Below are 21,902 nucleotides of genomic sequence, written 5' to 3'. Positions count from 1 at the left end.
AATGGGGATCAAGGGAAACCAAACAGTTTCTGCAGCTGGAAAAGACCATTGGCATCCTTCTCTGCAACGCCGACCTCTGTCACGATTGCGTCGATCAGGTCATAGGGAGTGACGTCGAAGGCGGGGTTCCAGACATCAATGCCCGGAGCAGCGATGTTTACGGTTTCAAGGGCGATGTTGTCGCCATTAGGCTTACCCAGATCGCTGATGCGCGGGCCAGTGATTCTAGTGACTTCGGACTTTGAACGTTCCTCGATTATGATATCCTCTCCTTCTTTGGTGTGCAGGTCGATGGTGGTTCTAGGCGCAGCAACGATGAATTTCACGCCGTGGTATTTGGCAAGGACAGCCAATTGATAGGTTCCGATCTTGTTTGCTGTATCTCCGTTTGCGACGACACGGTCAGCTCCAACGACGATAGCTGCGAGGCCGGTCCCTTTTTGCGCGAGGAGCGAGGCGGCCATGGAATCTGTAATCAGTGTGGCCGGGATCTTGTCATGTACCAATTCGAAGGCCGTGAGCCTGGCGCCTTGGTTGTATGGTCTGGTTTCTGTGCAGAAGGCATGCTCGAGCTTATCCGAAGCTACAAGGGAGCGGATGACCCCCAATGCTGTTCCATACCCAGCCGTTGCCAGTGATCTAGAATAGTGAAATCATATTAGCACACTGTCCCTTTCCCGCTTCTCTACCTCGCACTGCTGCAGCCAGCCATACCCTGTATTGCAGTGTGTCAAGACTCCCACTTTCTTCCCATCCTTGCCCGCGGTGGTGTTATTCACAATCCACGAGGCTCCGAAATCACCCAACCGATGGTTATCCATCGCATCGTCAATCAGCATCTTCTCCGCAGCCTCCACATACGCCTCCGCAAGATCCTTTCCCTTGGGGTCCCCGATCTGTTTCCGAGTCTGCACCAATGCCTTCAGCTTGGTAGCCGCATCACTCAAGTTAACTGCAGTAGGCCGACTGGTAACCAAGTAGTTTAGTTTCTCTAATATGTAGGCTTCGACCTCGTCTGCCTCGGTGGACAGCTTCCCGTCATCCATTAGATCGGTCAGCTCGATCGAGAGGGAGAGAACGGCAACGATGGCGATGGCCGGGGCGCCTCGGACGTGCATTTCTTTTATAACATGCCATCCTTCTTTAGCTGTCGAGACAGGAATATATCTTTCGACGTGCGGTACTTGGAGCTGATCGAGGATCTGTAGCATGCCACGCTTATACCGGATGGATTGGAGAGACATGGCTGCCGGAGATGTCTTCGTCTCTGTACACCGCGGATAGAATGTGTAAATGAGAAATAATTCAAGCTATAACCTGGTTGAATATCGCAAAAACAGCTGGATGTCCGTTGTTCCTCAGCTATCTATTCGGTGCTGGCGGAGGATTAATTTATGGCGGGGGAGGGGCAAGATGGTATAAAATTCAACCCAGCCTATAACCTGCGATTATTCGACCATCAGCTACTTTACGATATCGCAATCCATGAAGTCGGCAATTATATTTAATATAGCTTCATTATTAATATTTAGCTTGATCTTCAATATCCTACGGATAATTGCGCGAATGGGAAGCTGAAATTGTCGATGTAGCTGTCCAGAATCAATCAATGCTCGAGGCCTCACGACCATTTTCAGAATATGAAATGGTATCTAGATTGAGCAAATTAACATTCTCCATCTATATGTAATTGGAATAAATAGCCTAGAACCCAAGGACTCTTCTCTCCCGAGCAGTCTCCAGCTCTCCTGGGCGGCATTCGTGTTGCCGTAGCAATATTCCCCCAGTTATTTGCAGCAAGGTGTCTCTTCTAGCCATGTTGACCTGTTCTCATGCCATAATTCATATCCTCAGTCCAGCGAGCGCATTAATTCGTAAATAGTGTGTAGGAAGGTTGAATGGTCTCCCCCAACAGCGCATCGTTAAGACATCGTAAAGTATTTAAACAAAACTGCCATCTAGTCCGCCGAGATGTAGAGCACTATCAACCACACATTAGTACGGAATATATTTAGAGATAGCTTCACCAGCCGGGTAGCCTATACCATTGTTTCCTCGCACAAATGCGTCTCCATAGCTCCGTCTCATCTTGCCGTTAACGTATTCCTCGGTCTTCTCCAGGGCAATGTTCATGTAGCCGTCAACAGACTGGAGCTCGCCTATTATACCGAGTTAGAACACGTCTAGCAGACAAAAAGGAAGCCGTAACCATGCGCAAAGAACGAACCTTTGTAAACAACGCCGGAGTTCAGCTTGACTGTGACTGGAGCGCCGGTGATTTCGCCGAGGAAGGCAGAAGGGTCTTTGCCCTCGGAAGAAGATGAAGCCTCCATGTCGAGATCGTGGCGTTATAAGACGGAGAAATACAAGAAGAAGCTCAAGGATATAGGGTCAAGACAGGTGGCAGTGATATCTTTATTACTATAGAAAAACAGCTTCATCATTCCATCTTCATCAACACTTTCAACGGTCTTTGATCACGTGATACGCCCAGTTTGGTTATATTAAAACGCGACGCGAAACAAATTCCGCGATGATCAAGGAGAAAGAAGCTCGATCAATGGGATTATAAATTATATGCAGGCGTCAAGGACAGTCCTTGGTACATTGTTTGACTAGATCAATTGGGGAGGGTTTTGCCTATTCGTTGGTTAATACCGTCATCTTTTGCATATTGAAGTCAATAGATCGATGAGACAAAACACACTTGGGCTTTCTATTGTTGATGAAAACGAGCCTCAGCGTCGAAAAGTCCCACCACAGCTGTCTTCCCACTTTCCCTCCTTTAAATAGCTAACCGACCCTCTTGTTCGAGTGCCAACAGACCGTATTATATCCCAGAGCAAGACATAGCAACTCGACAAGATGAGCTCGTTCTTCAAGAAGCCAGCATGGGCGCAGGCAAAGACGCCTGCGAAGCCAACAGACTTCTATCGCCGCTCCAACCAGGTATACTCTGACTTTGTCGCTACGGCGCAGGATGACGAGGATAGCGAGGACGAGACAATCGAAAAACCTGAGACCAAGTATAAGACAAACGACTCGAAGAGACGACGTATCTCTACCGAGGATGAGCCAGCAGTTATTTCAAGCTCAGAGTCAAGGGGCAAGACACCGGCTCAACTAGATACAAACGGCGCGACAGCAAAGGATCCTACGCCAAAACTAGAGCCTACACCAAAGACAGAGCCTACGACTAGCAGAACACCACCAAGGACCTCTCAAGTTGCGCGTACGAGCCCAAGAAGACTCAACCCGAGAAAGTCGCCATTGAAATCGGCATCACCACCTAGCAATGTCATTCGCCTTAGCTCGGAATCACCTCCCCCTCCAGCTGCGCGGGTACCCCCAACTATCGTATTAAAGGACGACACAGACTCGGATAATGATGGTGATAAGGACGACGAATCGGATGAAGAATGTGCAGAACTAGTCCGACGAGCTCGTGAAAGAGCGCGCAATCGCGCTGCAGAGGCGGAGAGCAAGTCCAAATCTCCTACTAGCAAGGATACTGCACAGCTGGGGCAGCCAAGTAACAAGACTGGAAGCCCTTCAAAACCCGCGACGGCTCCAAAGTCCCCCAAGGCAGAAATAGACACAGTTGTGACGATCCTTATTACATCCGAAATAGAAAATACTAAACCACTACTTGTCCGTCGGAAGTTGGCCCAGAATCTAGGGGAAGTGCGAAAAGCATGGTGCAGTCACCAAAAGTTCGGAGAGGAAATGTCGGACTCAATCATCTTAACTTGGAAGGGAAGACGGTTATTTGACGCAACTACATGCAAGGCCCTCGGGATTAACGAATCTGAAAATAACGATAACACCATGTTCCCTGCATCTGATGACGGGCCTTTCGGATCGGAGGAGGGAACCGCAGGTGTCCACATGCAGGCTATGACATCAGACTCCTTCGAGGCTGAAAGACGTCGGATAGCGAAATCGCTTCAAGATCACGGCAGAGAATCAAGCGAGGATGAACCAAAGGTGCAAGCACCAGAGGGAGATATCGTTCGTATCACCCTGAAAAACCCGGATCTGGGCGATTTCAAGATTAAGGTCCGGCCCTCAACGCGAATAAACAATATCATCAATAAATTCCGGGAGATGAAGAGCGTACCTGCGGACAAGTCTGTTTCGTTCTTCTTCGATGGAGATCGATTGGGTCCAGAGTCGTTAATTGGGGACAACGATATTGATGATCTGGATTGTATTGATGTAGTTTTGAAATAGCATAGATGTAGGAATTTACAGGATATCCAGAATTTTGAACTATAGTAATCGTATGCTACATCCATCAGTTAATGTATACATCTTAGTTGGCTCCTTAAGGTGCATATAAAGTCGCATATGTCAAAGTCGATATATAGTCGGCCTTATCGATAAGCTTCCTCCCCGCGATAAGGAATTTTCCAAACTAAAATATTTCACCCTCTAACTTCCTCGACCTATACATTGACAAGTTCTATGATGATACAAGAGATCTCTACAGTTTAGTAAAGACATAGCAAAAAACATATCAAAAAATGAAGGTCCTCACGTCAAACTTCGTCACCTGCGCCGTGAAAGCGTGCAAATCTTCCTCCGCATCATACCCTCTTCACTTCCAGAACGCAGAGCTCGAGGAGGAAGAACTCGAATTCCAACCTGATTTTGTCAAGAATATTCTTCCAAGAATAGACTGGCAGGCTCTCAAAGTTAACGCCAGCGAGGTAAGTGCTGTGACTTGTACCGTTTAATTCGCCTTTATGGCCTTTTTAGGGTTGCGATGGGCTTGCGCTGATTATTACTTCCACACTATTAGCTAGGATTCCCATCGATAAGCGAGTCAAAGCCAGAAGGAGACGAGTTGAATAATGAACAGTTAATGCGTGATCTCCACAAGTTACTGCTTGAAACTCATGTTGTGGAAGGACAGCTGGTTTGTGGGAACTGTGGCCATGAGTATAAGATAAAAGAAGGAATTGCAAACTTCTTGCTTCCAAGCCATCTTGGTAAGATTTACCTTTTACCCTCTGTTAACTGTTTTTGGCGGGTTATTATATTTGAGATATTTACTAACCATGAGTTCTCTTTACGCCCTTGTAGTATGATACGAAATAATGCAACAATATTAAAAGCTGATACCCTCTTCACTAGCCTAGCTAGATGGAGAAACATAGCATGGGACCAACTATATCTTGAATCAGTACTGGAATACCTGAATATCTATTCCGATTCCATGTCTGTGTTTGGCCACCTTTCTCACTCAAGTGACAATGCACAGCCTGCGGCAGAAGGATACAAGAAAGAAGTAATAGAGTGGTTAGAGTGGTTATGAAAATAGCAACACTATCAAGAGGTAGAGGCGGTGTTTTGGGTAACATCATTAGCTCTGGGTTGAAGATTGATGCTATGATACCCACTCAAACGAGTAACAGAGGAAGATAAGAAGCTATCCATTTATTAACTGTTTCATCCTATTCAATATAATATGTTAAATGTTACTTATCATTTATGATCCCCCAGCGTTGGCCAGCGCCTATCTCCCAGCATAAATAAGAAAAACCCCACATCTATCCATCCGACCATCCAGCTAATATACACAGAGAATAAAAGCAAAAGACAGTTAAAAGAAAACGAAGAAAGGTTGAAAAACAGGACCGATGAGGGTTATTACAAGCCAGAGGGGGATAGAAAAAAAAGGATTTTCGTGGCTTTCAGGGATGACAAGGAAAAACATGAGACTGAAGCCTTAAGCCTGAAAACAGCAAGCCACACCTTGACCTCGACCAGACAAAGGATGGGAGGGAACATACAGGGAGAAGATTGGACAATAATGCGTAATAGGTGCATGTGAAATATCGTCGCATATCTTAACAAAAAGGCAGGAAAGGAAGGGACAAGGAAAAGGGAATCTGGGATAGAATATGATATTAACGCCAAAGCCTATTGATCGATCGTGAATGGAATTGGGATGAAAGGGAAAGAACAATAATGTGAAATGTAATGTGTCAACGCCTTTCCTGCTTTAATATAGCTCTGAATTATGGGTTTTGTATGCAGATACCCTTGCGGGCTGGTGGGTTTGAATATAAAGCAGAATGCATGCGGAAAAGTAAAGGTACCCCATTGCACCATATGTTGCTTGCTTATTATGAGGGTGTTTTAGAGGTGATAATAATGGAAATTCTATCCAGGGCGGGATGAAGATGATGGGGGGGAAAGGGGTGGTAGAGTGCGGATGGTCGTTGATGGATGATGGTTGGTTTAGTTGAGGAATCCCTTGCAGCCCGTTGAGCCGCAGAGACAAGGAATACGGTCGTCACTGTCCCATTCTCGCTCGAATTTATAATCGTATGTCAATTCTTCATCTGTAACGTGCGAATAGAATTAGTAAATTGAACACGGAGGGGGTTAAAATATGACGTTGAGACATACCTCGCTCGATATCTCTCAAGGCATAAATGACGATACGTTTACTGCCGTCGACCTTGATGATCTTGGCAGTACAATTCGGGGTACAGCTGTGATTGATAAACCTCGCAATGCCACCATGTTTCGTTGCATCGATGACAGTATTCTCATCAATACGGAACAGATAACTGCTTCCAATGCCGCTCTTCAGATATCGACGTTCACGCATGTCCGCAACTTGCTGTCGGACCTTCTCACCAACGTATTCGATGATCATATCATTGGCAGTGATGTTTTCTTCGGCATATAGACCCCAATTATGGATCGCAGAGCGAGCAAAGCGGACTGGCTTCTTACGTTTCTTAAGCTGGTTGAAGCGTAGTACATCGCCTTCGCCACTTTGAGTGGGCATTGCCTGTTTCTGAGCGTTGATGTCAGCGATTAGACGACGGTTGTTGACTCGGTTGGATCTGGAGGTGGATTTGGAGATTGTTTTGGCTGCTAGGACGCGGGCGGCATCGGCAGCGGCCTGCGGATCGTTTTTGGCGAGTGCCTCACGCTCTTCGCGGGCTTTTTGGACCTTGATGCGATGAGGGAGGTATTTGGATTTTTCAGATTCGAGGATACGTTTTCGTCCGTCCGTTCGAGCTGAGCCTGTGGGGTTGGGGACGTAGTAGCCTTCTATCTTGAGTTCAGAACGGACAGGGCCTCGTGCACCACGGCTATTGATAGCTTTGATCTCCTTCCGGTTCCAGGCCCATGCTGTGACGTTTTTAATGTCAAAAGTAGATTGGGCATGTAGTGCTTCTCGTAGGAATCGAAGATCCTCTGCATCCTTGACCAGGTTCTGCCAGCCGTCAAGATCAAGAACGATGCTCTCATCGTCCTCCACAGTTGCCTTAGGCTCAGTTGTCGACAGACCCCATTCGACTTCGGGCTTAACATACTCCTCTTCCTCCTCTTTCTCTTCAGGCTCGATCTCTTCTTCAATAGGCGTGACGTCAAGCGAGATATCAACCTTGGAAACGAGATCCTCGGCCGCCTCAAGTTCAGCCAATTTAAGCGCTTTCTTCTCTTCAAGTAGCTGCTTCTTGGTCTTTTTCTTAGGCTTTTTGCCCTTGCCCTTGGTCAATGGCTGAGAGTCTACGACAAGAGACATGTTCGATAGATCATCTGGTTCCTGACCAAGATCACCAACGACATGCGAAGTATCGACACCAAACAGCTCATCATCCCTTTTCCGCCGTTTCTCCATTTCCAATAATTCCATGCTGAGACGTTTCCGCTTCTTCGAGAACGGAGACGCCCCAGCCAACTGCTCATCATCGCCTCCTTCACCCAACATCTCGCGATCAAGGTCATCCAACTCATCCTTGATACCGGCTGAGTCGAGGCCTGAGTCTCCAAATCCTGAGACGCTGGGTACCAATGATCCACGAAGCTGGTCATCGTCATTCTCTCCTTCGCTCGATTTCATACTAAGGCGACTGAGCGGTCGACTTTCTTGCTCTTCCGTATCCCGCGTGAACGAAGTCTGCTGCTCATCATCCGAATCATCTTCATCATGAAGTTGCTGAAGACGGTGGTAGAGTGGTCTGAACTCTCTTCGGCGCACAGGACGACGTCGTCGCTCATCCACAAAGGCAGAGTTATTCTGCTCAAAGTCGCGAGCTTTCCTGATACGGGGTAGAGAGAGTACGTTCTTCGAAGCCACGCCCGATGGTGCAGGGCTGTTCCGTGACTCGCTGGTGGTCTCTCCAACAGCAGCGTCGAGATGAAAGGTTGGTCTCTTCGCTCCTTCGGGGTCGGCAATTCCAAGTTTCTGTCTCTTCGCACGATGTCTATCCGGATCGAGGAAGTCATAGAGCGCCGGGGCAGCGATACGGGTCTTGATATCCTCAAGTAATTTATCCCTCAACTCACGAACAGCAATGGCAACGACTTCAGTAGTTGGATCAACATTTTCCGCCCGAAGCCTCTTCTCTTCTTCGACATCGAGTTCTGTTTCCCGCTTTAGTCGCGACTTTTCTGATTTCTCCTGTTGTTCGGCCTTGACTCGTTCGGGGCTCGGGCTGCGTTCGTACGTAGGGTTGCCGTATTGTTGACACTCCATATTCATGACGTATGTGAACAAGGCGGTCATATGGCATCCTCGAAAACATCGTTCGCACTCGAGCTCGCCGCGGCGGGAATTTTCAAAAAGTACATAATATCCGGTTTTATCGCAGCGGACAGATTTCCAATCGTACAATTTCAACCGTCGTTCTAAATGCGGGACTGTCGTGCTGAGGACGGGAACGTAGCAGTGTGCTATGAAGATATAAGGGTCTCGTTTAATCTGGTCTAGGATCGGGGTTTCTTCGACTAGAGAGGCGGGTGGAGGTTTTATTATGGCGCGGGGCCCCTCGGGAGGTTGTAGTTGTAGCGCAGGATGTAGGGAGGATTTTCCGGACGGGCCCTTGGGCGCAGTAGGAGGTGGGACGTTATCCTTGGGCAGTGTCATCTCGACATCCGCCTTGGGCCCGATGGGTGGTGGAGGAATTGCGCTTTTGATATCTGGTTTCCTGGTGGTTTGGCTGCCGGCATCGCTATCGGCGGCTTTATTCTGCTGTTCAAACAAGGCAAGCTGTTCCTGTTTCTGGATTGCGATTAACTTTGCGACGATGCGATGGCAGGCGGTGGAATTGCGGTCGAGCTCGACTCTGATGCGCCGTGTGCCGATGCGCTGTTCCTTTTTACACTCCATGTATGCTCTTCTCGCCGACTGGGCTGCCGAGAACGGCGAGCCACCGCGGAACGACCTGCTGTCCTTGTAAGTTATTGAACATACGCCGAGAAAGCGGCCGGTAGTCGGATCGGTCCTGTTATCTATCTCGGCTATGTCTCCGAAGCTGGAGAATAAGGCGCTGATGGGCGCGATCGTGGTCAATGGGTCGTAGCCGGTCACCACGATCTGGGTTGGCGGGCCAGGCCCGATGGAGGTGGCTGGGTCGTAAGGCCATGACTTGAGCGTGTATGGAATCGGTCGATATTTCGTCTTCTGTTTGCTTCCGGCACCGCGAGTGTAGTTTGCGATTGCCCGTCGAGGATCAGAGGAAGCAGCCTGCTCGGCATCCGTCTCGTCCTCTCCAAAGGCCGCATACTGGGGTTTCTGCCGCTTGTCCTTGGACGGGGTCTTCTTGTCCAGATCCGGATCGTAGACCAGCTTATACCCCTTTGCAGCATTTCCAGCCGGGCGAGGATGCCGCCGGGGAGACGGGGGAGTGTGTATGGGAGTGACGGCGGCCTTGGCATCGTCTATATTCCTCTTTGAGCGCACAGGATGGTCGTGAGATGTGTCGACCCCGGCCGGTTTGGGAAGCATTGGGCTACCGGACTTACGCGGGGGGGAAGAGTCGGTGTTTGTGAGGGGGGTGAGAGCGTAATTCGATATCCCGTTGAGAGTAGTACCTGCAGACGGGCCGCCAGAGGTACAGCTGGAGACGGACGACTCAGTAGCCGTAGAGCTGGACGAGCCGATCCTGTTCGTGCTGGGGGTGACATGGCCCTGTCCCTCGCCATTAGCTACCGGCTGCGAGTCCGCTGCTGCATCCAGTGCATCCGCTGCGTCTGTCGTAGCCGTCGTCGTCGTTGCTGCTGCAGCGTCCGTAGGGGAGAGGGAATCATGTCCGTTAGCGATAGCACAGAAACCCCCACCATCGTGCTCGGTAGCAGCAACGGAGCCGGCGACGGAAGAAGGCGAAGCATCACAGGCTCCTTTGCCCTTCTGACGATCCTGGCTGGATTTGCTGCGCTTTTTCTGCAGGACAGAGGGCGCCGTTGGGAAGAAGTCTGCAAAGCCCGCGGAGGCGCGTGACATGGTTGGAGCTGGCTACGAGCCTGATACACACTGGCGAGCGTGTGCAAACACCATCCTCGGCCGCAATGTATCGGACAGATGTGTTCTCATAAAGCCATGCGGTCGCTGGAGAGGTGCTGGCGTGGACCAACGCTGTGGTGTCTGTGTGTTTTTTTTTTCTCCCTTGCTGCTCTTGGGGGCGGGTTGAAGCAACGCGATAGGGCTGCTGGGCGTGGCGAGGCCGGCTGAAGCGCAGCGAAAAGGAGCAGAGACCGCGAGCAGAGGAGCGAGGAGGCCGTAGGAGCGTCGGGCGCGGCGACAGCAGCTTCACGGTCTGGTTGTTGGGTGGTGGAGGGTTGGAGGTTTTTTTCTTGCGGAGATCGAGAAACGAAGAATTGCTGACTTGACGTTCTGGAGCAAAGGGGGAAAATCTTGGACCCGTTCTACTGCACCACCACACCACGACCACGATGACCACCACGATAGACGAGACAGAGACGATGGAGAGACGAGACAGACGGGAGATAGAGACGGAGATGGAGGCGATAGAGAGATGGAGATAGAGATGGAGACGATAGATGGGAGAAGACGGAGTGAGATGCTTTGGATGCGGCGTGGTAAGAGGCACGGACGATACTATGGACGAACGATCATGATGATGATGATGAATACACGACTGTTCTGAGTACGGAGTGCTGTCGGTTATCGATTACTGGACAGAAGATGCATCGACGTGACGGTGTGGTTGCTCGCCGCGGATCGACCGGTATCTACTGAGCGAGATGATATCCTACCGGACAACCGTCATGATAGATGATCACGGCCACTGTCTGTCATGTCTGATGTATGATTTGTGATGTCTATCATAGGGATGCCTGATGCCTGATGTCTATCATGGATGGTGATGTCTGATACCTGATGTCTGCATGACTGCAGCCATGAGTCCTCTACGCAACGGAGCCTACACGATGAGTATACGGTCTACCGGACTGAAGCCGTGACGAGTCGATAGAGCCAGTCCTGCCATCGATCGATGCTAGCAACGAACACCCTCCGCCCTACGTCCGTCTACTTTATATACCACACGCAGCCGTTCTCGACGTATCGTTACTGGTACGGATGATGTCGATGATGTTGATATTATCGATGTCGATGGTGTTGATGTTGATGTTGATGATGATGCCGATGATGTTGATATCTATCGATGTTGATGATGATGGTGTTGATGTCGATGATGATATCTATTGATGAGTGCGGTCTATCGACGAGTGTGGCCTGCCATGGAAGTGATGTATAATCGGGTGGAGGTGTCTGCGAGCTATGATGCTACCTGCATGTTATCTCTGCGCCCTTCACCATGAGGTAAGGGAGTAGATCGAAATAAGAATAAGGTACAATAGAGTAGGCAGATAGAGTACTTATGATGCTATTCCTGTCCTGCCATGACGAACAGCCGAATCTCCCGAACTCAATTGCATGCCCCTTCCCCTGGCTCAGCTGCCCCCCTTACTCCCTACTCCCGTACGGCCTGGATAAAAATAGCTACCCAGACATGTATAGTAGAAGCCCGTCATGACGCTCTGTCAGTAGTTCATCCACGGCAAAAAGAAAAGCTGTTCCTGGAGATCGTTATATTTAGTCGAAAGCGGCTTGGCGGGTGTGCGAACTCCACTGTGGTGAGACATGGGCGAGCGATGAAGCAGGACAAAAGAACAGGGAGGAGATGACGAAGTCGACAAGCTCATGCTGGCGGGGAGAGAGTGTCGATGGATGGAGAAATCTGCATGATATTCATGATATTCATGCGTCTTGCTCCATGCTCCATGCTGTATATCATGCCATATGCCGGCGGTTATGCAGCTCCGTCCGTAGATATGCCGGACAAAGCAGAGGGCTGTCTTACAGTGCTGGCGGGTCGATGATCCATTGGCTCGTAGGTCAACTAGGATGCTCTAGGATGCTGGATGGTGTATAGGTGCTAGGGCTGGTGGATACGACGCAGAGCTCGATGGAGCCAGCACAGCCTCAGATATAGACGGACACGACCGAGATAGCAGCAGGATAGGCGGATAGGCGGACAGTTAGGAGGCGGATACGCTGGGAGGAGGGTAACTATTAGCAGAGGAAACAAGAAGAAGCAAAGAAACTGGGAGGTTGTAGAACCAGGGGAAGCAGCTTCAGGTAGAAACGTAGTAGATAAGCACCGCAGAGCCATGGGCCGCCACTGGTGTAGGTTTCACTTGTTGCACCGTCGAGGATAAGTATATTAACCTCCTCTGCTTCCTCTATCTTCTTCTTCCTCGTCTCTGTCTTCATCGTCGTCTTCGTCCTCGTCTCCGTCGTCTTCGTTGCTGTCTGGCGTCTTGTTCTGGCCTCTTCCCTGCTTGCCCCTCCATTCACCGCCACCAACTTCGACCATCACAACCCAGCTTCAGCTTCAGCTTCACGACCACAACCACAACCACAACTTCACCACCTACGATTGAACAGCTTTAGTCACTGCTATAGTTCTGCTCTACCTCCGTCACTCGCTAATCCGTCACCATGTGGTACGTCAGCCGTCTAGTCCAGGAGTCCAGTCCAGCAGTCAGTAGCTAACAATATCAGTGGAATCTTTGGCTACATCAACTATCTGGTCGAGAAGGATCGTGCCTACATCATCCAGACTATCATCAATGGTCGGTTCAGAGCTCTATACTCTCTCTGTCTATCAGTTCTAACGCAAGACAGGTCTCTCCCGACTCGAATACCGTGGCTACGACTCCGCCGGTCTAGCTGTCGATGGAGACAAGAAGAACGAAGTCCTCGCCTTCAAGGAGGTTGGAAAGGTCGCAAAGCTCAAGGAGTTGATCGACTCGTCCAAGCCTGATATGACCAAGACCTTTGAGTCTCACGTCGGCATCTCTCACACTCGATGGGCTACTCACGGCTCCCCCTCCAGAATCAACTGCCACCCTCACCGGTATACTCCCCTCTTCACTACGGATGCTAGAACTAGTAGCTGACCTGCCTAGATCTGACCCCAAGTGGGAGTTCGCCATCGTCCACAATGGTATCATCACCAACTACAAGGAACTCAAGGCCCTGCTCGAGAGCAAGGGATTCCGCTTCGAGACCGAGACCGACACCGAGTGTATCGCCAAGTTGGCCAAGTACCTCTACGACCTGCACCCAGATATCGACTTCACCGTCCTCGCAAAGGCCGTCGTCAAGGAGCTCCAGGGCGCCTTTGGTCTGCTCATGAAGTCTGTCCACTACCCACACGAGGTCATTGCTGCCCGCAAGGGTTCTCCCCTCGTCATCGGTGTCCGTACCGAGAAGAAGATGAAGGTCGATTTCGTCGACGTCGAGTACTCCGAGGACAGCGCCCTGCCAGCTGAGGAGGCCTCCCAGAACGCCGCCATCAAGAAGTCCGCTACCAACTTGCTTGCTCCACCAGACAAGTCCCTCCTCCACCGCTCTCAGTCCCGTGCTTTCCTCTCGGATGACGGTGTTCCTCAGCCAGCAGAGTTCTTCCTCTCCTCTGACCCCTCCGCCATCGTCGAGCACACCAAGAAGGTCCTCTACCTCGAGGACGACGACATTGCCCACATCCACGACGGTCAGCTCAACATCCACCGTCTCAACAAGAACGATGGCACCTCCAACGTCCGTGCCATCCAGACCATCGAGCTCGAGCTCCAGGAGATCATGAAGGGTAAGTTCGACCACTTCATGCAGAAGGAGATCTTCGAGCAGCCCGAGTCCGTCGTCAACACCATGAGAGGTCGTCTCGATGTTGAGAACGGTAAGGTCACCCTTGGTGGCCTCCGTCAGTACATCACCACCATCCGTCGATGCCGTCGTATCATCTTCATTGCCTGCGGAACCAGTTACCACTCCTGTATGGCTGTGCGTGGTGTCTTTGAGGAATTGACCGAGATCCCCATCTCCGTTGAGCTGGCCTCCGATTTCCTAGACAGAGAAGCCCCCGTTTTCCGTGACGATACCTGCGTCTTCGTCTCCCAGTCCGGTGAAACTGCCGACTCCCTCAACGCTCTCCGCTACTGTCTCGAGCGCGGTGCCTTGACCGTCGGATTCGTCAACGTCGTCGGCTCCTCCATCTCCCTCCTCACCCACTGTGGTGTCCACATCAACGCCGGACCCGAGATCGGTGTTGCTTCCACCAAGGCCTATACCTCCCAGTTCGTAGCCATGGTCATGTTCGCCCTCTCCCTCAGTGAAGACCGTGCATCCAAACAACAGCGCCGCGAAGAGATCATCAAGGGCCTCGGCCAAGTATCCGGCCAGTTCAGAGAGATCCTCAAGCTCAGCGAGCCCATCAAGGAGATGTGTGCCAAGTTCTTCAAGAACCAGAAGTCTCTTCTCCTCCTCGGACGAGGAAGCCAGCACGCCACTGCCCTCGAAGGTGCTCTCAAGATCAAGGAAATCTCTTACCTACATTGCGAAGCCGTCATGTCCGGTGAACTCAAGCACGGTGTCCTCGCCCTCGTTGACGAGAACCTGCCCATCATCATGATCCTGACCAGAGATAACCTGTTCGCTAAGTCCCTCAACGCTTACCAACAAGTCATTGCCCGTGCCGGCCGACCCATCGTTATCTGCAACCCAGACGACGAGGAGTTCCCTGCCTCCGAGACCGAGCGTATCCAGATCCCCCGCACCGTCGACTGCCTGCAGGGACTGCTCAACGTCATCCCCCTTCAGCTCATCGCCTACTGGCTCGCTGTCGGTGAGGGTTTGAACGTCGATTTCCCTCGTAACTTGGCCAAGTCCGTTACCGTCGAGTAAACGTTGACAACAGACTGAGTCTAGTTAACGGCTGTGAAGGGAAAAAAGTGATGGTGTTTTATAGATCGCCATGGGTCTGGGTTGGGTCCGCGAAAAAAGGAAATACAATGAGCACGGTTTACAAAAAAAAGATAAAAGGAGAGACGGCTCCCTCAACCTCCCCTTTACACACACCCCTTTTCGTTACTTTCTTATTTTAGCTTGATTTCATTTGCTACGAGGTTCATTTCTGTTTCTTTTTGCGTTCTTTTTTTATTGCTTATATGTTGTAATGCGGCTTATGTCTCTGTGCATGTGTGTGTTGGCTGGCCTTACGTACCCACTTTATAGTCACACAATATCATAACATGCCTCTAGTCTCCGATATCCATCCATACTTCCATTTATCCATTTATCCCTTCTATATCGCCTTCTATCAAGGTTGCCTCGGGAGGAAAGCACGTGATTATGCTTATCTAATCTACGCTTCTGTGCCCGCCCTCCGTACATAGAAGAAGAAGAAACAGCTACATAAACACGACGAGATACACCTTAGCTAGACACGCTTGATCTTATACGGATATCATACAATGGCTAATATCAAGGGACCCGGCGAGGCGCAGACGTTTGACGGTACGACAATTACCCTCTTCCATGCATTGTTGCTGCTGATCACTGTTACTCCCCCGCACTCCTATCAAGCCTTGTATATATGGAATAACTAGAGAGATTGAGGATACCTACTTGCTTGTCTATATATACCCATGATACCAGCAACTACAGTGATGATGTTATATTAGCAATATCCCACAATCCTACTTCCGTGATAGCTAATGTCTTGTGTATAGGATCCGACCTTCGAGTCGCCATCGTCCACGCACGCTGGAACACAGTGATCATAGACTCCTTAATAGCTGGAGCAAAGAAGAGCTTGGCCCGCGCGGGCGTCAAGGAGGAGAATATCGTCCTCCAGAGCGTCCCAGGTAGTTATGAGTTGCCATTTGCCGTCCAGAGGTATACCCACCTATATATCTACCTATCTATCCGTCCCAGCTAACCGCCGAGTATAGAATATACGCAGCCTCACACGTCAACGCAAACGCACCCTCGTCGGGAGGAAGCGCCGACCTTCTCTCCAGCTCCACAACAGACCTCACAAAGCAAACGACCGGCACCACCGGTACCAGCGCCGGCACGAAGCCGTTCGACGCAATAATTGCCATCGGCGTATTGATCAAGGGCGAGACAATGCATTTTGAATATATCGCTGACGCAGTGAGCCATGGTCTGATGCGTGTTCAGCTCGATATGGGTGTTCCTGTTATCTTTGGGCTGTTGACGGTTCTCACTGAGGAGCAAGGGTTGGCTAGAGCTGGCCTGGCGAAGGAAGGGGGTATGCATAATCACGGCGAGGATTGGGGCAGTGCGGCTGTTGAATTAGGTGCGAAGAGGAGAGGGTGGTTGGATGGGAAGATTTTGTAAGGTGGTGGGTGGGTGATAAGCTGTTAGTTCTTTGCCGGGATGGTATGATGTAACTAGTAATTTGGATGGAATAGTGTATGAATGTTCGATTACACGATGTAATTTAGCTTATTATGCTGGGATTTGGTATATCTATGCGTTCTGTTAGCTGCAGTGTGTAGATTGTTAAGGGCTCAAAGCTGCTGGATTAATTGGGGAGAAGCATTTAGCATCGCTGAGGATACACGACGTAGAGTGAATAAACCGCTGGTCAAAAATCCCGTGTTTAATAGAAATAATAATCTATCTATTCCTCCATCTTGTCTCCGGTAGTCTCTTCTTCCTCGTCTTCGTCCTCGGTCATCGCCTGCTTGGCAAGCCTCTCTGCCTCTTCCAACAACTCTTTTGGAACTTCCTCATGTCGGCCCTTGGTAGGTCCATCTAGAGAGCTAATCCACGTCATCTCCAGCTCGAACTCTTTATCCTTGCTGTCTTCGTGAGAGATGTAGATGATTCTAGCAGCCTCCTTGACACCGTCTAGCAGGCTAAGCTTGCCAGCTGGGAGGTCTAGTTTTTCCAGTTCAGCTTTGGCAGCCTGTCTGCCTTTGCCTGTAGCGGCACCGTAGTAGCCCTATATTTGAATATGTTAGTAAAGTTCTAGTATGAGTGGGTAATAGCGGGATGCATACCCAGTAGGCACCGCTGGGCTCGATCATGAACAAGCCAGGACCGCCAGCCTTGGCTCCCTTGACTTTACCGCCGGAACCAGATTCAGGACCCGACCCGACCTGTCCATCTACTGGTAGCTCTGCCTCTGAGTCCCATCCTCCAACTATGGCGGAGATACCGAATGGTCGAACGGAGGAATATAGGGTATATGCTTGGACGTATCCACCTAATCGGTTGGCCAGCACATCCGTTGGGATTGGGCCTTTATATGTACTCCTCCACGAAGAAGCTTCGTCACGGGCTCTGGAAACGAAGTGTCGTCCGTCCGGAATCAGGCCGGAGGAAACCTATATCAGAGTCATCAGCACCATAACGTGCAAACTCGAAAAGCACGGATAACGAGGAATGCTCACTATTCCAACGTTCCGGTCAACAGTTGCTATTCTCTTATTGGCACCCGGCTTGAGTAGTTTGCTGCTGATAAGCTTCTCTACGGCGAGGACGACGCCGTCTTTGCACCGTATTCCAATAGACGTGCCGCCATTCTCAACTGCCTTTACCGCATATTCTACCTGGAGAGCGAAGAGCGTGCGTGGTCAGTAAGACGAAGGGATGCCACTTTTAGCACCAAGAAAGGGAGGGCGGGCGCACTTGGAAATTACGGCCATCTGGCGAGAAGACGGAGTTTGAGAGATCGTATCCCGTTCCTATGGAGGTCTGTAGTCACGGGCAGTCAGTATATGGCCCCAATATCGCATATCCCTCTAAGTCCAGAGCGTGTATCAACATACCATCTTGAGGTCGTTGTGGGGCGCGAAAGAGGCAGAAAATGGATCCCTTCAGCTGTGCCGTGTATCAATGATGCTAACACGGTCGTCGAGAGTCAATATCGGTGTGCTGGCGGTAGAATGGATGCTCTCGTCTCTCGCAGCTGTTGGTTAGTTCGCTGTTTGGGCCTTTGGAGCTTCCAACCAGCTCGCTGCGTCACGGGACTGCTGCCTCCGAGCTTCAAGTCACATGATATCTGACTAACATCTGATTAAGCCATATGACTAAGCCGCCTTCTCTTCTTCCTCTTTCGATCCTTGCGACTTCTCGCCAACTTCACCTCTCTTGATACGCTCAAGAACGCAAGGAAGCATTGGGATTAATATACAGGATGTCATCTACTGGGCCTATGAGATCCCTGGCTCGCTGACAGGACGGACTAGCAGGGCTCTATTCTTCATCGTCGTTTCTGCCTGACATGCCTGTTTAGCCGCCACTAATCTTAGCTTGTTGGGCAGCGATCGATCACTAACATATTACAAGATAAACAGCCACTCAACCGGCTTTTCACCGCTCCCTAAAGCCTTTGTCCATCTTGCCAGGCATATCTATTGCCCTTTAGGCTCTGGAATCGATACTTGGTCCGCTTGACATCCAGTCTTTTGTCCCGCTATCTATCAGAGTGGTTCTTTTGGCCCTTCCCCTTTTTTTGCTAGGCTTCTCCACATCCTACCTCTGCCCCGCTATCCTCTCACTTCATCGTTTCTTGTCATTGAATCCTGGATAGCAAAACGAATCAGACTCGCTCGATACACCCCCTCATAGATAGGGCTGCTCTTTGCATAAAGTGCTGATCGATCTGAGAAACAGGACTGCTCCGCTTGGCTCCTCAAATTTTGCAGATATCTACGCAGATCAGGCGGCTATTATATTCTCCTGCCAACCACCGACTCCCAAGTTGGGCATCACCGGACCATATAACACCTTTCTCCCCCCCGCCATATCGTCATTTGAATACCTAGACTTGAGAGAACACCGAACTACACAACTTCTTTCCATCTTTCGATTTAGTGTTGCTTCCTTCAACTAGCTTAGAAATATATAGGAACAAGAAAAAGGAGTTGTTTATTGCCGCAGTTCTCTTCCCGTTGAATACATTATTTCCCAACGTCTGGCCAAAACAACTACAGAACCTAACATACCAAGGAAAGCAAGCTACTCTGAACAAAGATGGCATCCGTTCTTCATCGATGTCCGTACTGTGCGTACGAGACAGACCTCTCAAACACGCTTCCAGCATTTGCAGAGAACCCTCATTGTCAGCGAGTAAGGAGCACCCCTTTTCATGTCCCAGCTAAAGTCATTCATTCCCTAAATGGTTGAAGATATCTGACCTGATCCTCAACAGTGCGGCCTGTCGGCAATGGAAGGTGATATGAAGATGGATGATGATCTCGCGGCCCTCTTTGCCAGCAAAATGGCCATGGGAAACACACCAACAATCAATGTCCCTCCAAGCCAAGCTCCCAACCCGAAAGTTTCTACTCTCCCTAATGATACCCCTTCCATTGTATATAATATAACCCAACATTACCACCACTCCTCCCACCAGGCTACTCCTGCGCCCCAGAGCAGTACGTCCACAGATACGGACTCCGACGCTATGCAGCAGGAACACACAAACACACCAAACCCTACTCCCGCCTCTGCATTTTCTGCAGAGGATATGTTGAGAGGCTATAACATCGACCCGGACTCGCTTTATCCGTCACAAATAACCCTGTTCAGCCAGGCCGCCCCAGAACAGAAATTCCGTCTCATTGAGTTGTGGCGTATATCTCCTTCTAGCTCGGTTAACCAAGCTACCGTGGCAAACATACTCCCTAGCCAGGGTGCGCATATCGTACATACAGGGTTTCTTTCAAACATCGCAAATACCCCGAACAAGCCTCAACCACAAGGCGGCGATGATATGATGATGGACGACGAGAAAATTGTCGATGACTCGAATAACGCTGAACCATATGTTCTTTCGGGTTATGAGCGCCTTGCGCAGCAGGAATATGAAAGCCAAAGTGCCCCTGCGTCGACATCTCCCCTTTCAAGCCAGGTTACAAGCCAGACTTATAACCAGGCCACAGACCCAGCTTACAAGGGATATGAATGGCAGCAGCAGCAGCAACAGCAGCAACGTTCAATGGAAAACCAATATGGTGTGCTCCAGATGAAGAAGTACTACTTTGGTTGTGGTATTTCGAGAGCCCATTGGCTTGAGGATGAGCAGATGCTTTAGATTAGTGAACATCCAAGAGGGGAATGGGGGATGGTACTTATACCACTTTTTGTTACTCCTGGGACTTCTGGCATTGTTTGAATCTTTGAATTGGCAACCTTCTTCTATTTTGTTTATTTCATGTGGGCTACTGTTATGACCTTTCATCTCTTCATTTCGTTTGCATGTTCCACCAGAACCGGGCTACTTCCTTTTGTCAACCTTATACCGATTGCATGACGTTCATACACAGTCCTAGTTCATTTCCCACCAATAGCTAGAATATCCTAGGATCATTTTACGTTCAATACCCCATCTCCACTTGCAGGTCGACAGCGTTTAAAATCCTCAATTCTTCTTTTTTTTATGATGTATGTAATCAATAAAGAGTGTATCATGTTGACTTGAGAAACAGAAAGCCTTATTAATCAAGAATATAGAAGCCACTTACACGCTCTGTTTACTAAGTTCCAGGGCCATCGAGTGGTAAATCTTTCATTACAGCAACCCATATTTTAAAACCACATACTTCGCGAAGCAGTGCAGAACGGCTTGGAATGCCTTAGTTACGGCGGGTTACAGGGTCATCAGCGGCCCACGGTAGTTGTGAAAAAAATGTAAGTATCAGGTTAATAATGAATGAATTTAAAGTTATTACTGGTATTATTATTGCTAGGATTTCTCGTCTACAAGTACCTGACCCCGAGCACCAGTAAGAAGCTCACAAGGGATACAAAAGCAATGATGAAACAGATGTTAATTGTTTCAGAACACAGCCCAGTACGTTCAGCGAGCATATGTTGTTTCTAAGTCTTAAAGTTAGCCACCATAGTAGTGATTATTGAGAAAGATAGCACACCTTAGTAATTTTGGTACTATGTCCGAAATATTGGGATTCAGAGTAGCCCTGCCGTTCCTATCCTTGAAGTCAGCCAACATAATATCAATTATATTCATAAGGACAATTTACCTTAGCCCAGCATAAGTACAGATACAACGACTTGGCAAGTGAGATTGAAACACCATCCGACTCATAACCAGGGGTTGTCGAATTAGGGCTTTTTGTGAAATATTTTTCTAGCTCATCAGCTGTCGATTCGTATAACGCTGCTCCATAGCCTTCAAAATTTATAGGCATCTTTTTTATTTGAAGGCTATTGACTGGGACATCTTTTACTGCAGCAACCCATGTCCTTAAGAAACAGTGTACTTCGTCAGCCGTTGCAGAAGGGGCTGGGAAAGTGACGATCTTTAACATATCTCTCGGCATATATGGTAGTTATTAGCTATATTATTTGCGGTAGAAGAGGAAAAATCATTTAGCTTACTCTCCGTTTCATCATTCAGTTACTTAGTAGAAGATACGGGCGAATTAGATTTGCAGGTTGCGGCACCGTCCTTTGGGATGTTGCTGGTTAAAATGGGATAATTAATAGTTATTGCGAGTTGAAAGGCTCATTTATAGGGTAGGATCTCAGGCAAGAGACCAGTTAGCCAGATGAAAATTTTTGGTGCCATTTTAGACAGTCTATGATACCATTTCAAGAGCTAGATAACCATGGTACTCTGTACGGTAGATGCATAGGCTCATCGAAGTGTGACGTCATCCACAATTAAGGTTGACTTTCGTTGAGCAAGTTAAGCTTTTCCGCGTATAACGGGCCGCTTCTCGGCTCTTGGCGGCAAAGCTGGCCCACTTGAGGCTGCCCATTTTGGAGCATAAATGAA

General features: G+C 49.3%; 7 protein-coding genes across 7 annotated transcripts; 4 read left to right on the top strand and 3 right to left on the bottom strand.

The window, feature by feature from the left end:
• Positions 1-8: 8 nt before the first annotated feature.
• On the bottom strand, positions 9-2,333 carry GIQ15_04485 (methylthioribose-1-phosphate isomerase; the record flags this gene model as incomplete). The annotated part of the gene is made up of 4 exons (XM_033551902.1): positions 9-639; positions 715-1,267; positions 2,046-2,159; positions 2,228-2,333. 4 exons carry the CDS (start codon positions 2,331-2,333, stop codon positions 9-11), a joined length of 1,404 nt encoding a protein of 467 aa, XP_033405632.1.
• Positions 2,334-2,865: 532 nt separating this feature from the next.
• On the top strand, positions 2,866-4,233 carry GIQ15_04484 (uncharacterized protein; the record flags this gene model as incomplete). Its single annotated transcript, XM_033551901.1, has 1 exon — positions 2,866-4,233. One exon carries the CDS (start codon positions 2,866-2,868, stop codon positions 4,231-4,233), a length of 1,368 nt encoding a protein of 455 aa, XP_033405631.1.
• Positions 4,234-6,249: 2,016 nt separating this feature from the next.
• GIQ15_04483 (histone-lysine N-methyltransferase) lies at positions 6,250-10,255 on the bottom strand (the record flags this gene model as incomplete). Its single annotated transcript, XM_033551900.1, has 2 exons — positions 6,250-6,353; positions 6,421-10,255. The coding sequence occupies 2 exons, from the start codon at positions 10,253-10,255 to the stop codon at positions 6,250-6,252; spliced, it is 3,939 nt and encodes a 1,312-aa protein (XP_033405630.1).
• A 2,523-nt stretch (positions 10,256-12,778) lies between these two features.
• GIQ15_04482 (glutamine-fructose-6-phosphate transaminase (isomerizing)) lies at positions 12,779-15,025 on the top strand (the record flags this gene model as incomplete). Its single annotated transcript, XM_033551899.1, has 4 exons — positions 12,779-12,783; positions 12,842-12,912; positions 12,965-13,196; positions 13,249-15,025. The coding sequence occupies 4 exons, from the start codon at positions 12,779-12,781 to the stop codon at positions 15,023-15,025; spliced, it is 2,085 nt and encodes a 694-aa protein (XP_033405629.1).
• A 569-nt stretch (positions 15,026-15,594) lies between these two features.
• On the top strand, positions 15,595-16,486 carry GIQ15_04481 (6,7-dimethyl-8-ribityllumazine synthase; the record flags this gene model as incomplete). The annotated part of the gene is made up of 3 exons (XM_033551898.1): positions 15,595-15,637; positions 15,853-16,018; positions 16,075-16,486. The coding sequence occupies 3 exons, from the start codon at positions 15,595-15,597 to the stop codon at positions 16,484-16,486; spliced, it is 621 nt and encodes a 206-aa protein (XP_033405628.1).
• Positions 16,487-16,772: 286 nt separating this feature from the next.
• On the bottom strand, positions 16,773-17,928 carry GIQ15_04480 (uncharacterized protein; the record flags this gene model as incomplete). The annotated part of the gene is made up of 5 exons (XM_033551897.1): positions 16,773-17,096; positions 17,155-17,481; positions 17,548-17,706; positions 17,786-17,851; positions 17,926-17,928. 5 exons carry the CDS (start codon positions 17,926-17,928, stop codon positions 16,773-16,775), a joined length of 879 nt encoding a protein of 292 aa, XP_033405627.1.
• Positions 17,929-19,325: 1,397 nt separating this feature from the next.
• GIQ15_04479 (uncharacterized protein) lies at positions 19,326-20,195 on the top strand (the record flags this gene model as incomplete). Its single annotated transcript, XM_033551896.1, has 1 exon — positions 19,326-20,195. One exon carries the CDS (start codon positions 19,326-19,328, stop codon positions 20,193-20,195), a length of 870 nt encoding a protein of 289 aa, XP_033405626.1.
• Positions 20,196-21,902: the final 1,707 nt, after the last annotated feature.

Source organism: Arthroderma uncinatum (assembly GCF_011692745.1).
Source record: "Arthroderma uncinatum strain CBS 119779 chromosome Unknown scaffold3, whole genome shotgun sequence".
NCBI lineage: Eukaryota > Fungi > Ascomycota > Eurotiomycetes > Onygenales > Arthrodermataceae > Arthroderma > Arthroderma uncinatum.
This window is presented reverse-complemented; position numbering and strand designations above follow the sequence as displayed.